This window comes from Betta splendens, chromosome 19, assembly GCF_900634795.4.
Source record: "Betta splendens chromosome 19, fBetSpl5.4, whole genome shotgun sequence".
NCBI classification, from domain to species: domain Eukaryota; kingdom Metazoa; phylum Chordata; class Actinopteri; order Anabantiformes; family Osphronemidae; genus Betta; species Betta splendens.
The window spans coordinates 5,813,832-5,825,682 of NC_040898.2; the positions used below are offsets into that span (position 1 = coordinate 5,813,832).

The following is an 11,851-nucleotide window of genomic DNA, read 5'->3' on the forward strand; positions in this document are numbered from 1 at the left end:
TTTTTACCTGTGCAACAAGTAACGGTGAATGTGGAAAGTATTGTATCAGAAGGTGGTGGAGACCAAACCTAAAGCTTAAAATAGAATGAATGCACTTTATGATGGAAGCGCTTATATAAGAATTTATTTTGCTACTCTAATTGTATAACTCATACTGGGCTAAATTTAACCATCGTCTCTGTTTGTGTGATGATGAATTTTCTGCAGATATTAGCATCACATGATAAGGACGACACACATTCATTTTCCCATCAATTAAATGTCATTACAGTCGTACGACTCGCAGCCGTGGATTCTGCGCTAATGAGATTGTCTTTGGCTGTTTACTTTGCGCCGCTTATGTTGGAGATTGAAGTCATTATCAGACCCAGGGCCTGTAGCGCTGCGTCCCTCAGGCTGGAAACGCAGGCTTGATGATGGTCGTCTTAATCGGCCGCGAAGCAGTCGGCGGAGGAGCGCGATTTCATCTGCGAAAACCCATATCGTCTTTGAAGCGCCTGCTCAACACACAGGGCTTATTTACGCAGTTCTAAACTGAAGATTTAAGACTTTTGTACATGTAGCCTGATGATATCTGGGTTAACAACCTCATTAGCATTTCAGAGAACCGCCTGATTGGGCCTAATTATTCAGCATTAGGCTTTACAGCATCCACGTTCTGACATACAGTACGTAATGTGCTCCCAGACGTTTAACACTAAAGCATCTTTTATAGTGCGTGACAGGTGGAGCATTTCCGTCAAATGTGAAGCAGCAGCCGTCGGTGTTTATTACCAACCTCTGTCTGCAGCTGCTGAATGTTTGCTCCTGCTGCATCATTAGGGAGTTCAGGAGTGTTCAAACTAAATATGTAGCCGAACAACAGAAAGGTCTGCTTATCTGTACCATGGACACACTCGTAAACCGGGCCGAGAAACAGGCAGCCCCTCCAATTTGTCAGAACTCTGCCCTTTTCTGGTTCTGGTACTAATGAAAGTAACTGCATACACTTTGATGTTGTACTTTCCGTGTCTTGGATGGTGAGTCTGAATGCAAAGTACCTGTTTCTGCCTATGAAGAACAAAAACGATACATTTGTAAAGAAAAGCTGAATTTCAGACAGATGGTTCATGTTTTAGAAAGTTAGAAGGAGGTTAATTAGCAGTTTCCGTGTTTATGCAGTTGTGTCCAATGTTCCTCTCCTCTCTTGTGCAGATAAAATAGATAACGGGGACGTCTACCAGAGAAGGAGAGGACCCAGCGCCGGCAACTCAGATGGACAAACAACAGAACCTAAACGGACAGAAGCTGCTGATTCAGCAAGAAGCAGCTGGAGACGAATTCTCCTCCTCATCCTCGCCATCACTATTCACAACATCCCAGGTGAGAAACAGCTGTTTATAGCGTCTGCTGAGTTGACCCCAGTCCCCGTTCCTTGTGTTTAAATATTCTAATGAAGATTAAAAGGCTTTCAGCACGGGGAACAGTTTCTGTGTCCAAACTTAACTTTGCTGCTTAAATGGGCTGTCAGGAGATTTTTATTTAGACAATAATGGTTCTCAGTGGATTAAGGCTGCGCCTACATTTCCTGTAATGAAGAGGTAAATCAGGAAGATTTACAACATGTAGGTACTTCAGATCACCTTCAGTTGTCACCCAACAGCAAATGCATGTAGCTTAGGTTGCCATGGAAACGCAAGTTCATCGTCTATTCCAATCAGCCATATTTGTTGGCATCAGGTGTCCTGAGGTATTTTAACGCCACAGGCCTGTGAATGTTGGTTATTTTAAAGTAGGGAACAGTGTTTATCAGCCACACATGTGTATGTGTAGGTAGAAATATTGGATCTCTAGCTATTAATAATTCATTTGGAGTAAACTCTCCAGATGCTGAGCTGGACCGAAGGCCAACCGCGGTGGTATCAAGCCGCATCCTGCACTTCTGTACCGGCTCAGAGTATTTTTGTGGGTATTTCTTTCACACTGGAGATGAAACATTTGAATATTTGTGATGCTCAGTCTTGTTAAATAGACAAGTTTGCTCTAAAGCACACCAACTGTAGCGTTACAGAAATTTCTGTCAGATATCATTACTCTTCTTCAAAAAGAAAACAGCAGGGTACTCGGGTATTAAAGAATTGTAATATCATTCTGTTGCACTTTCCTCACACGTGTGTGACCGAGGAGTACTCCACTAACTACGAAGTAGAATCGCCCTTAAACAACACATGCACATGTAATAAAGCACACATTTGCACTGTAGGTGGAGGCGCTGCAGACCCACAGAGCTCTCCTGTGAGACTGCTAATGAAACAGACCGCCCACAGCCTCATCTCCCATCCAGCAGAAAGAGAAATTAACTCCGCCAAACTCATTAAGTCGAGATTCACAACTCGACTCAACCAAGTATCTCAGGTGTAAAATATGTCTTTTTGGAAACGACGCAGAAATTAAAATTCCTCTCGCCCCATTAGTTGCGTTTAGTAATTGTATATTTGAATCAGTTGATTATTTTGAGTTGTTTAGTTTAATTCATTAGCTTCATCATGTTTGTTCTAAATGAGTCGCATTCCAGTCACATTCATTATAAAGTAATAATCCAGAAAATATTAATTATTGATCGCCAGCAGTGACAAATCTATACGAGATGGCCTCTAGTTTCCCGATATGCCACAGAGGAAATCACCATGAAAAATGCTTGAATCTGTTGAATCGGCCTCTCTGATGCCGTGGAAGCGTAGCTACGCGTGTAACAATCGCCCCTTCGCCTACGAATCCATCCCAAAGCCATCAGGTGATATTACACACACTTGTGCATGTCCCGTTGTCATGACAACAGTACACATGACACCTGTGACAAACGTCCTTGCCCCAGTGTGAGCCCATTGTGCTGTCATGTTAAAGGAGTCGACTCGCCCACAGCCATTTCCAGGCCTAATGTGTGAGCATGCCTCTGACAGATACACCTAGGCTTGAATCTCTGTCAGGGCTGCAGAGGGTTTAGACTAAAGTCAGCTGCAGTGGACAGGTTGTTGCTGTGGCTTCACCCCAGAGAGGGTCTGAGGGTCGAGCGTGCAGCCACAGTTCTCTCTTGGACTTTTATTACCTCCTCTGCCTACTTGGACTTGGTTATAAGCAGACTTTAACACGTTAAGAGCAGGCATTTCTTCATCAGGTGTTCAGTGGCTGTTTTATGCACATGTTATTGCCCACACGGACCCTGTCCTCTCTCCAGAGCGAGTTCAGCTGGGTTGACTTGGTTCCCTTAGCTGACTCATCTTTCACGCTGCCACATTTATGTCTAATGTTCTTCAGGGTTCAATTGAAATAAACCGAATGCCCCTAGATTACAAAGTGAGAGCCGACCACCTCTTAGATGGAAGCCTGAACGGAGGAAATGATTCTCTGCAGTGTGGAGGGGACGTTTTAACAGTCGCTGGATGATGTCTGTTCATTTCCAGCTGAATGTGGCGTTTAATGGGAAAAGGCCCTTCTGGGAAATCATGGGTCAAAATGGGCTTTTGAGTAATTCCTTTTCTTAAAATATTGATTGGACAGATCATTAGTTTACATAAATCACCGGCCTGGTGCCAAACTGTGTCTCAGTCCTTTGGAGGGAAAGGTCAGCATTATAAGACTAATTGGGCCAGAACAAAATCAGACGGGTTGATGTCGTACTGTAAAGTCGCATGTGACACAGTTGTGACAATCTACCACAGTGAAAGAGTCATGATTTATGGGAAGGCCCAAAAACCCATGCAAAATCCAATCTGCGATGCTCTGCACGTTTTATCTAAGCATCAAGTCATCCTCTAATAGCAAATATAAGTGACTGAGGAGCGGTCATTCAATTCAGCATCTACTGGTGCAGTTCACCTGTGTTCACTGATCACGAGGCTTATTACTGGTTGAATTTTTTTTGAATCAATTTATTTTTTTCTCAAATGGAGTAACAAGAAAGGGCCGCGCTACCTCATATCATAAGTGCGCTCCTCATGTGTTATTCACTCTTGTGCCATTAGTCAATGGGAATGTTCTTTGTGTAGCTTTTCAAAGCTCTTTGAATTGAAACGTCTCAATGGCTCATATCGTAGCGTTAAAAAAAATCCGACTGGCGCTCTTGAATGAGCCGCAGCCTTGAGATTGTCTGGCGTCGAGCAGGAGACAATCCACTGGTCCGGTCCCAAAGACGAGCATGGATCGGACAAGTTCCTGACGTTCTGTGATACACAGACCTTCGTCTGAGCGGCTTCTGTTCGGTCCCAAACGAAATTCCGATGAAAAATATTGACCAGTTATTCATTAGCCACTTCCTTTTCCCTTTGAACAGCCAGTCAGACAGTAGTGCCCGACTCCACAGACGGCGTGAAGACTCCACGACACTAAGACGGAGCCGTGACACAAGTCAGGGGATGTCCTGTCAACGCCAGGGGGGGGATTGATGGCCCCCGTTTGTCTGTAACAGTAGGGTTGATCCCTGTTAGTGTGATGAATGGAGAAATGGCTCTGACAGCTGTTTATATAACGTGCATTGTTGCATAGGGCAATCATATAATAGTCAGTTTCCTCATTACGCCGGGAATGTGCAGAAGAGAATTTTGAAACTGCTGGCACCATTTATAATATAATCTGATCTGATGAAGGTCTTCAATGAAGGTCTTCAATGACTCTTTCAATGATTTCTGAGGCATTACTAATTAACCAGACTTTTTGAGGCAGGAACGTTCACTGCACTGGTTACCAGTGGCGGTCCAATGAACTGTCCCTGGAAGGATCCCGCCATTAATTCCAGGCCAAATGGACGTAAAAGCTTGCGGTTCTGCAGGGACGGGGAGCTGAGAGAGACTGGAGTAAGTGCAGGCTTAGTGGAGAAAGGAGCGCGGGGAGGAGATTAAAGCGCAGCGCGATGGGAAAGAGTGGCTGCTGCGACAATGGGCTGCGGGCAGTATCGCCAGACGGGATAACACTGGGATTGGGTAAAAAAAAGAGACCACGGAGGGGAGGAACACACGGGGAAAAGCTGGGAGTCGTTTTGGGCCCGGCTGAAATGAAAAGGCGACCAGAAAAGAGGGCTTGATTTTTTAAAGCCTTGTATCGACCCCCAGTCACTAAAATCCTAAAGGCTGCGTCTTCCATCTTCAGCCGAGCGCCGGAGGCCCGCTGGGCCATCGCCAGAATCGGACCGGGAGAAGAAGTGGTGGTGGAGCGCGGCGCCCCTCCCGTCACGGCCCGTTCCGCGTCCCGGTGATCCGCGAGACATGAGCTTCCACGGCCAAGTAGCAGAACCGGGGCCCCTCGCGTTGAACGCTCCCCCGCGAACCCTCTGCTTTGTTTTGGACCCGGCTCTTTCCGCCCGACGGACTTGCAGCGCTCCCCCGACCCCCGAGCGGACATGTTTTATTCAAACACTATTATTTATAATTGAAGGCTTTTTCAGTGATCAGAGCGTTTGTGCTGTCGTTTTCAGCCGGGCCTGATGGATATTAATGGCAGCCACTGCGTAGCTGAAGGGTGCTTCAGTTCATAATGCTGCTCCAGGAACGGCTCCGGGGGAAGTTGATTAGAACCCGAGTCCATCGCTACCAGAGTAAATGACAGATTCCGATCTCTCACTTTGTTTTCGCCGCTCTCTTTCTGACTCTATCTCTCTCTCAATCTTGACATGAGACACCTCAGGAGATCAAACGCTGAGACTACAGGGATCAGTCAGGCCCGAATCTACAGATCTGATCTCCCTGCGCTCCAGCTCCAACGCGGCAGGACTTAGCGGTGGTTTCCGGCGCTGAGCGGCCGGTGGGGTGGAGACAAAAACAGCAATCAGCAGGAAAAAGAGCAGCTCGCCACTCTGTGTATGGATTTTGCCAATCAGGCGGCTCCGTTTGAATCCGCGTGGAGCAGCGACATCGATCAAACTGCCTGGTAGCCAGAGGGTCACAGCGCCAGGCAGCAGGCGGCCACCGGGATTAGCTGTTATGCAGACGTCACCCCCCATGGACGTAGCAACTGGTCCCTGTGGGAAAAATGGACCGCGAAGCTCGAGGGCCGCACGCGAGCAGCCGGGTGGCGTCACGTCCGACCGGCGCCGCCGCTTGATTCCAGGAGCGACAGCTGTTGTCAATCAAACGCCCTCCGCCCCGGCGGAGGCGGCAGAGCCTCCGCGCTCCGTCACAGTCCCCGCGTCTCCTTTAATGAAAGATATGAACACATCTGGTTTGGATCAAGAAGGTTTACGTCTTACTTTTAGGCTTTGGGTGGGCACCGACTGCGATCCTCTCTGGCTGATTCTGAGGTTTGGTCTCAGGTGAGCGGTAACTATGTCCTGAGGGGCCGTGGACGGTCATAGATTTGTCCTCATTCGCCCCCCCCCCCCCCCCACACACACACACACACACACACACACCGAGGCTGTTGATGCTTCCCCCATTCATTCGCCTCCACCAGAGCTTTTGCACATTGAAATTCCGCAGCTCGCATCGGAAAAGTAACACTCGACAGGTTTTGTTTTGATAAATGGATTCGGGGCCCGGTGACGAAACAACTCCGCTGTACCGGCACAGCCCCTTGATGTTTGAGCTCATCTTGATTCAGCTTCAGGGGAACAAACTGAGCGAATTAAAGCGGTTTAGCGTGGGAACGTGAGTGCTCGTCAGCTTTTGAAGTAGACGCACTCATGGCTTATCTCCCTTTTAAATAATAAAACTAAGAGGCCTGTAGATGCATCTGCACGTGCTCACTTATTTCTTATGGATACTCTGGGAGCATTTCCCTCTGTTATGGCGGTTTAAGAATGCGTGACAGGCATTACAAATGATACAAATGGCAGATCTGAAGGAGACGAGCTCTGTACAGTGGTTGCATTACAGATCCCGCTTTATTCTGCCTGAGCTGCCTGTGCACATACCGTAGGTACATGTGTGGAGGATGAAACATCAGTAGCAGGGTGTATCAGAGGAAACCTGACTATAGAAGGTACGACTGATAAGAATGGAGGTCCCCACAGACCGGGGCTGAAAGTAGACCACAGTGTTCTGTGTTCAAGAACACAACAAATCCCTCAATGCGGCCGTTCCAGCCCTGTGCACTACTTGTGCTGCAATCGTCTTCGAGCCCTTGGGATGCGTTTCTGTTCTCGGTGTGATTCGTGTTTCCCGGTGCTTCATCTGCAGAGGGCTTGGCGGTTGGAGTTGGATTCGGAGCTGTGGGAAAGACTTCATCGGCTACTTTTGAGAGTGCCAGGTAAAACTAGACAAGTAATATTACGTTTCTTCAAATGTGGACATTTAGTTTGGTTTAGTTACTTTAACTTTAGCATGTCCTTACATAAAGTTTTAATTTTCTTTGGTCTGTCTGTAGTTAGAGGGTGTTTGTAACAGTTGTGTGATGTGCTGCTGACACCTAGTGGTGTGAGTGCAGTACTGCAGCCGGTAATAGCATCATATATTACCATACCACACCATATATTAATTTAAAGGGACATACTCTGACTGTTGCTGTTTTATGTTCCTTCAGAAACCTGGCTATTGGAATTGGCATCCAGAATTTCCCAGAAGGCTTAGCAGTGAGCCTGCCTCTCCGGGGCTCGGGAGTGTCCACGTGGAAGTCGTTCTGGTAGGACGAGAACGTGCCGGTCATTTCCTAAACGCTAGGACGGTGTGCTGAAGGCCGCTGTCGCTCCCTCAGGTACGGCCAGCTGAGCGGGATGGTGGAGCCCCTCGCCGGGTTGCTAGGCGCCGTCGCCATGGTTTTGGCAGAACCTTTGCTGCCATACGCATTAGCGTTCGCTGCCGGGGCCATGGTGTATGTGGTGGTAGATGACATCATACCGGAAGCTCAAGTCAGGTAAGGAGGATGAGTGAATGAAGAGCAGCCAATGTGGCTTCAACTACTCACTCACTTTTCCATTTTCTCCTCTTCCTTCTTGTGGACGTCACCAGTGGAAATGGGAAGCTGGCGTCCTGGACCTCCATCCTGGGCTTTGTAGTGATGATGTCGTTGGATGTGGGCCTGGGTTGAGTTTTAATGTCAGCTTGGCACCGTGTCAACAGAACCCTCAATGACATGACCTTGACGTCATCAGAGTGGAGCTGAGCTCAGTTTTAAGAATGGGACCAAGTGTTTTATTCTAAAACACAAATTAGAATTTGAATTGTTGCTACTTGAATCCATTAATCTGGACACTTTTGTAAAAGGACAAATAATACATCAACTCAGAGCAGCTGAGCCTTTAAATTACTGATACTGTTTGTCGTACTGTAGGTGGGTTCGTCAATAGCGTATATACTCTGAATGCAGAGCTTATGAATGTTCTGTTAAAATTATGCATTTCTACTTTTTTTTTTCTTTTTCAGAAACATTTCTTCCAAATTCAAATCATCACACAAGTAGAATGAATGTTTTTGTTTCATCGTTTCCTAATGAATCCTAATACTTGAAGTTTGATTTGGTTGAATTTGACTTGAGTTTCGCTTCCTTTTCTCCGTCCTCTGCAGTGTCACTGTCATTGATATGAAGTCCAACTTTTCTAACATACATGTTATTTCTCTGGCCATTATTTTATCTTGGCTGTATAATTCTTTTACAGGGATCACTCACAGTTGTGTTAACAAATTAAAACAGCCTTGTTTCTATTTTGCTTCATACTGAGATTAACTTTGTGACAAATACTATGACCTCTGTCTAATTATTTAAATGCTGAATTTAATGGTGGAGTATTTATATAATTAAACAACTAAGTGATTCTCAGTTTCCTAATTGTGTCTAAAGGCTCCTGGTATGTTGCATCCATGTTTTCTACGCAGGTTGTGTATAATAATACACACTGTTTTGTATACGTTTTCTATTCACAGTATACTGCAGTCATTCATTGATGATGATATCTTTACCTCTGAAGAGCCCAATAAGTTTGACTGTTGTGTATAGTATCATTTACAGATATGATTAGTCATGAATGATCATACATTCATGACTACAGACATGAATATCAGTTTTGTTTTGCAACGTTTTGTGCTTGATGTACTGAGGAGACTGTTTCATACCCCCCATCCCAACTCAGCAGGAGCCTTTGAGATTTCACAGCAATAAACAGCTGTTTCAAAATAGGGACTTAACTTAGCATGAATGTGTGGGTAAGTACTCACCACATAAACACCACATATTCACACATTTCCTTTGAATTTAATTTCATACCCACAACAGCACATAGACAGGAAGAAAAGTGACAAAGCTGGTCCACAGTTTGCAAATAAAAAAGAAATGATGAAATAAAAGCTATTTCACGAACAGGCTGAGCTACAGAACAGCGACTGGAGTGGGCTTATGTTGCAAAAAGTTAATGAGAATTGTTGGCATTTCCAGCTGATCGATACAATGGATCTTGTTGATCTTCTTGAGGTATCTTCTGACAGCGAGTCGGCACTGAGAAGTCAAGGCCTTTGGATTTCCTGGAGACACAGGATGCAAGACGAACGGCGTTATACAGAATAATATTGAAAGCACAGATTTATTACAGATCTAAATCTGATTTATGTGCAGCTGGTTATAACCTGCTGTCAGGGGACAATCTATTTGGGTAACAGCTAAAAAGAACCATGGGTGACGCGTTTCTACACCTCTTTCCTGCAGAAGCAGCTCCACGGCCTCGTTCTGCTTTGTCGACTTCTCGATGATCAGCGTGGGGAGGTAGACGTTGGCGCCGAAGTCGATCAGAAGCTGGATGTACTCCACGCCGCAGCCGTGCCGCAGGCACATCTCCAGCACAGTCTTTGGCTGCTTGATGGAGCTCAGCAGCCTTGCGTTCGTGCAGTTGTAGTCTGGGTCGGCCCCGTAGAGGAGCAGCAGTTTAAAACACTCCATGTGACCGTAAACTGCAGCCAAGTACAGCGGCCCGCTCGACACCCTGCCGCTGGACGTCAAGAGGAAGACTTTGGAGCGGGAGTTCACGTCGCCACCGTGTTTAAGCAGTTCTTTTAAGATCTCCACATCCCCCTCCCGGGCAGCAGTGAGGACGGGGGAGCAATTATTGGATGCGCTTCCATTGGGGTTGGCGCCGGCTCTTAGGAGCGTTAGGACACAGTCCAGATATTTCCCGCGGACGGCTGCAAAGAGAGGCGTCTGGGCCTTGTTGTTCTCGCAGTCCACCAGGGCGCCGTGGGCTAGAAGGATCTGCAGGCAGCTGAGGTGCCCTTTGGACACGGCGGCATGCAGAGGCGTGCCTCTGAGTCCCCAGCCGCCTCGGCAGTTGATGACCTTCTTGTAGATTTCTTGGCAAAGCATCTCATGGACAAGTCTGTCATCGTTTTTTAAAATGGCTTGTCTGAGCGCGGTGATTTCATGGATGAATTCTTCTTCTTGTGGAGAGATCCTTAAACGGAGCATAGGACCTGCTGGACGTGTGGATAGTAGATTAGCCAGACTCAGACTCTCGTATTTAACCTACATACCTCAACATACAGAGACTGAAATACTTCCACCAAACTCCCGTAAAACAGCAGCCAATTTAAGGTTTGTTTTTTTGAAATCACTGTACAATATACTTTTTAACAACCTGTGCTTGATCGTGAGCAACTAAGATCTTCAGCAAAGATCCATGTACAACAGATACACATATAGATCAGATGACATATGATTGAACGAAATCTCGTTTCCAAGAACTGCTGTCCTCTTCAATCATGAACTGTAGGGTGCGGGACTTTCACTGCGTTTGTGAGAATTAAATGACAACACGCATTGACAGTAACGTTATTTACTGTACACCTATCCTTTATGCTGACGTCACGTACCGGACGAAACAAAACGCTAAAACCACCTTTAAACGTAAGTTATGACTCTGTGGATGTCGCCTTTTATGATTTTTAAGCTATATGTAGCAAAATAAAGACGTACATGTGTTATATTAGCTTTATTAGCCTACCTAGCATGTTTCATCTGTTGTCTCCCTCATCTTCCTGTTCGTTCTTCTTCGTCGTATTTATTTTTTGTTGAAACATTTACTGTAACGCGCCAATGCTGCCCTCTACTGTTTGGATCCTGCTGCATTGATCATAAATCATTGTAATCGCAACAATTAGGTTGCTAAAACGTGCATTTTGGAAACTTCAAGTAGTCTAACAATAATTCATTTATTATTTATTATCTGTAGTTGAATTGCCTTGAAAAATACAATAGTCAATCAGCAAAAATAAACATGTATTAACATGTATTATATTAACATATAACATGTAGTTTAGATTAACAGGTAGTTCCGATGTTTTTGTCTTAACATTTTAAAATGATACATTTGACCATGTTCAGTTGAATGTAAAAAGTTGATTACAGTTCTCTAATACAACCAATGCAGCTGTTCACAGCTTGTGCTGAATCTGCTGCTTCAGTAGTTTAATTTACAAAGTAAAACGCACTTGCATCCACATCAACAGCCTGACAATTGCCACCTATAGCTGCTTCATCACGGCCTTCCACTTTATCTGTTTTGTCTCCAGGCAACCCAGATGGCATCCCTTCTTTTAAAGCAGCCTCCGTGTTTTATGCATGTACGTCACAGCCATTGTTTGGTCAGTGGTGAGAACAACAGGCCGTGAGCACAATGCGAAAAGGAAGAACTTGCAATTCAAATCAGACACCACTCGCTCTTAATGGCAAAATCAAAAATTAACTTAAAATCCTAAAAATTGTATCCAACCCTTTGACTTGTATCTGTCATTAGCTGCATCTTGCACTAAGAGAGTCTGACTCCTTCTTTTAAGAGCCAGGGGTTTTACAACATGGTAATGAGCTGAGCTGAGCTCCTCTGTCCACTTTGCTATATAGTTGTTGCTGAGAAACCAAATAGAAGTCACCCAGGCGCTCACACAGAGAGCGGAGAGGCCTTTAGAGT

At 45.6% G+C, this 11,851-nt stretch overlaps 2 protein-coding genes across 6 annotated transcripts in view; one reads left to right on the top strand and one right to left on the bottom strand.

Moving 5' to 3' along the window:
• Nucleotides 1-8,716, top strand: part of LOC114845439 (zinc transporter ZIP11-like) — a 51,177-nt gene extending 42,461 nt beyond the window's left edge. For all 4 annotated transcript variants that reach the window (XM_029133440.3, XM_029133443.3, XM_029133442.3 and 1 more), the window contains exons 6-10: nucleotides 1,195-1,362; nucleotides 7,146-7,215; nucleotides 7,489-7,587; nucleotides 7,660-7,818; nucleotides 7,914-8,716. In XM_029133440.3, the coding sequence (XP_028989273.1) occupies nucleotides 1,195-1,362; nucleotides 7,146-7,215; nucleotides 7,489-7,587; nucleotides 7,660-7,818; nucleotides 7,914-7,992 (575 nt within the window). In that variant the 3' untranslated portion in view covers nucleotides 7,993-8,716. The remainder of the gene's footprint in view (nucleotides 1-1,194; nucleotides 1,363-7,145; nucleotides 7,216-7,488; nucleotides 7,588-7,659; nucleotides 7,819-7,913) is intronic.
• A 421-nt stretch (nucleotides 8,717-9,137) lies between these two features.
• LOC114845443 (ankyrin repeat and SOCS box protein 12-like) lies at nucleotides 9,138-10,998 on the bottom strand. 2 transcript variants are annotated; one of them, XM_029133449.3, is made up of 3 exons: nucleotides 10,889-10,998; nucleotides 9,588-10,361; nucleotides 9,138-9,419 (listed from the first exon to the last, which is right to left on the bottom strand). In XM_029133449.3, the coding sequence occupies exons 1-3, from the start codon at nucleotides 10,893-10,895 to the stop codon at nucleotides 9,268-9,270; spliced, it is 933 nt and encodes a 310-aa protein (XP_028989282.1). In that variant the 5' UTR covers nucleotides 10,896-10,998; the 3' UTR covers nucleotides 9,138-9,267. The 2 variants fall into 2 exon arrangements, with proteins under 2 accessions (XP_028989282.1, XP_028989283.1); XM_029133450.3 differs by having other exon boundaries at nucleotides 9,588-10,358; nucleotides 10,889-10,993.
• Nucleotides 10,999-11,851: the final 853 nt, after the last annotated feature.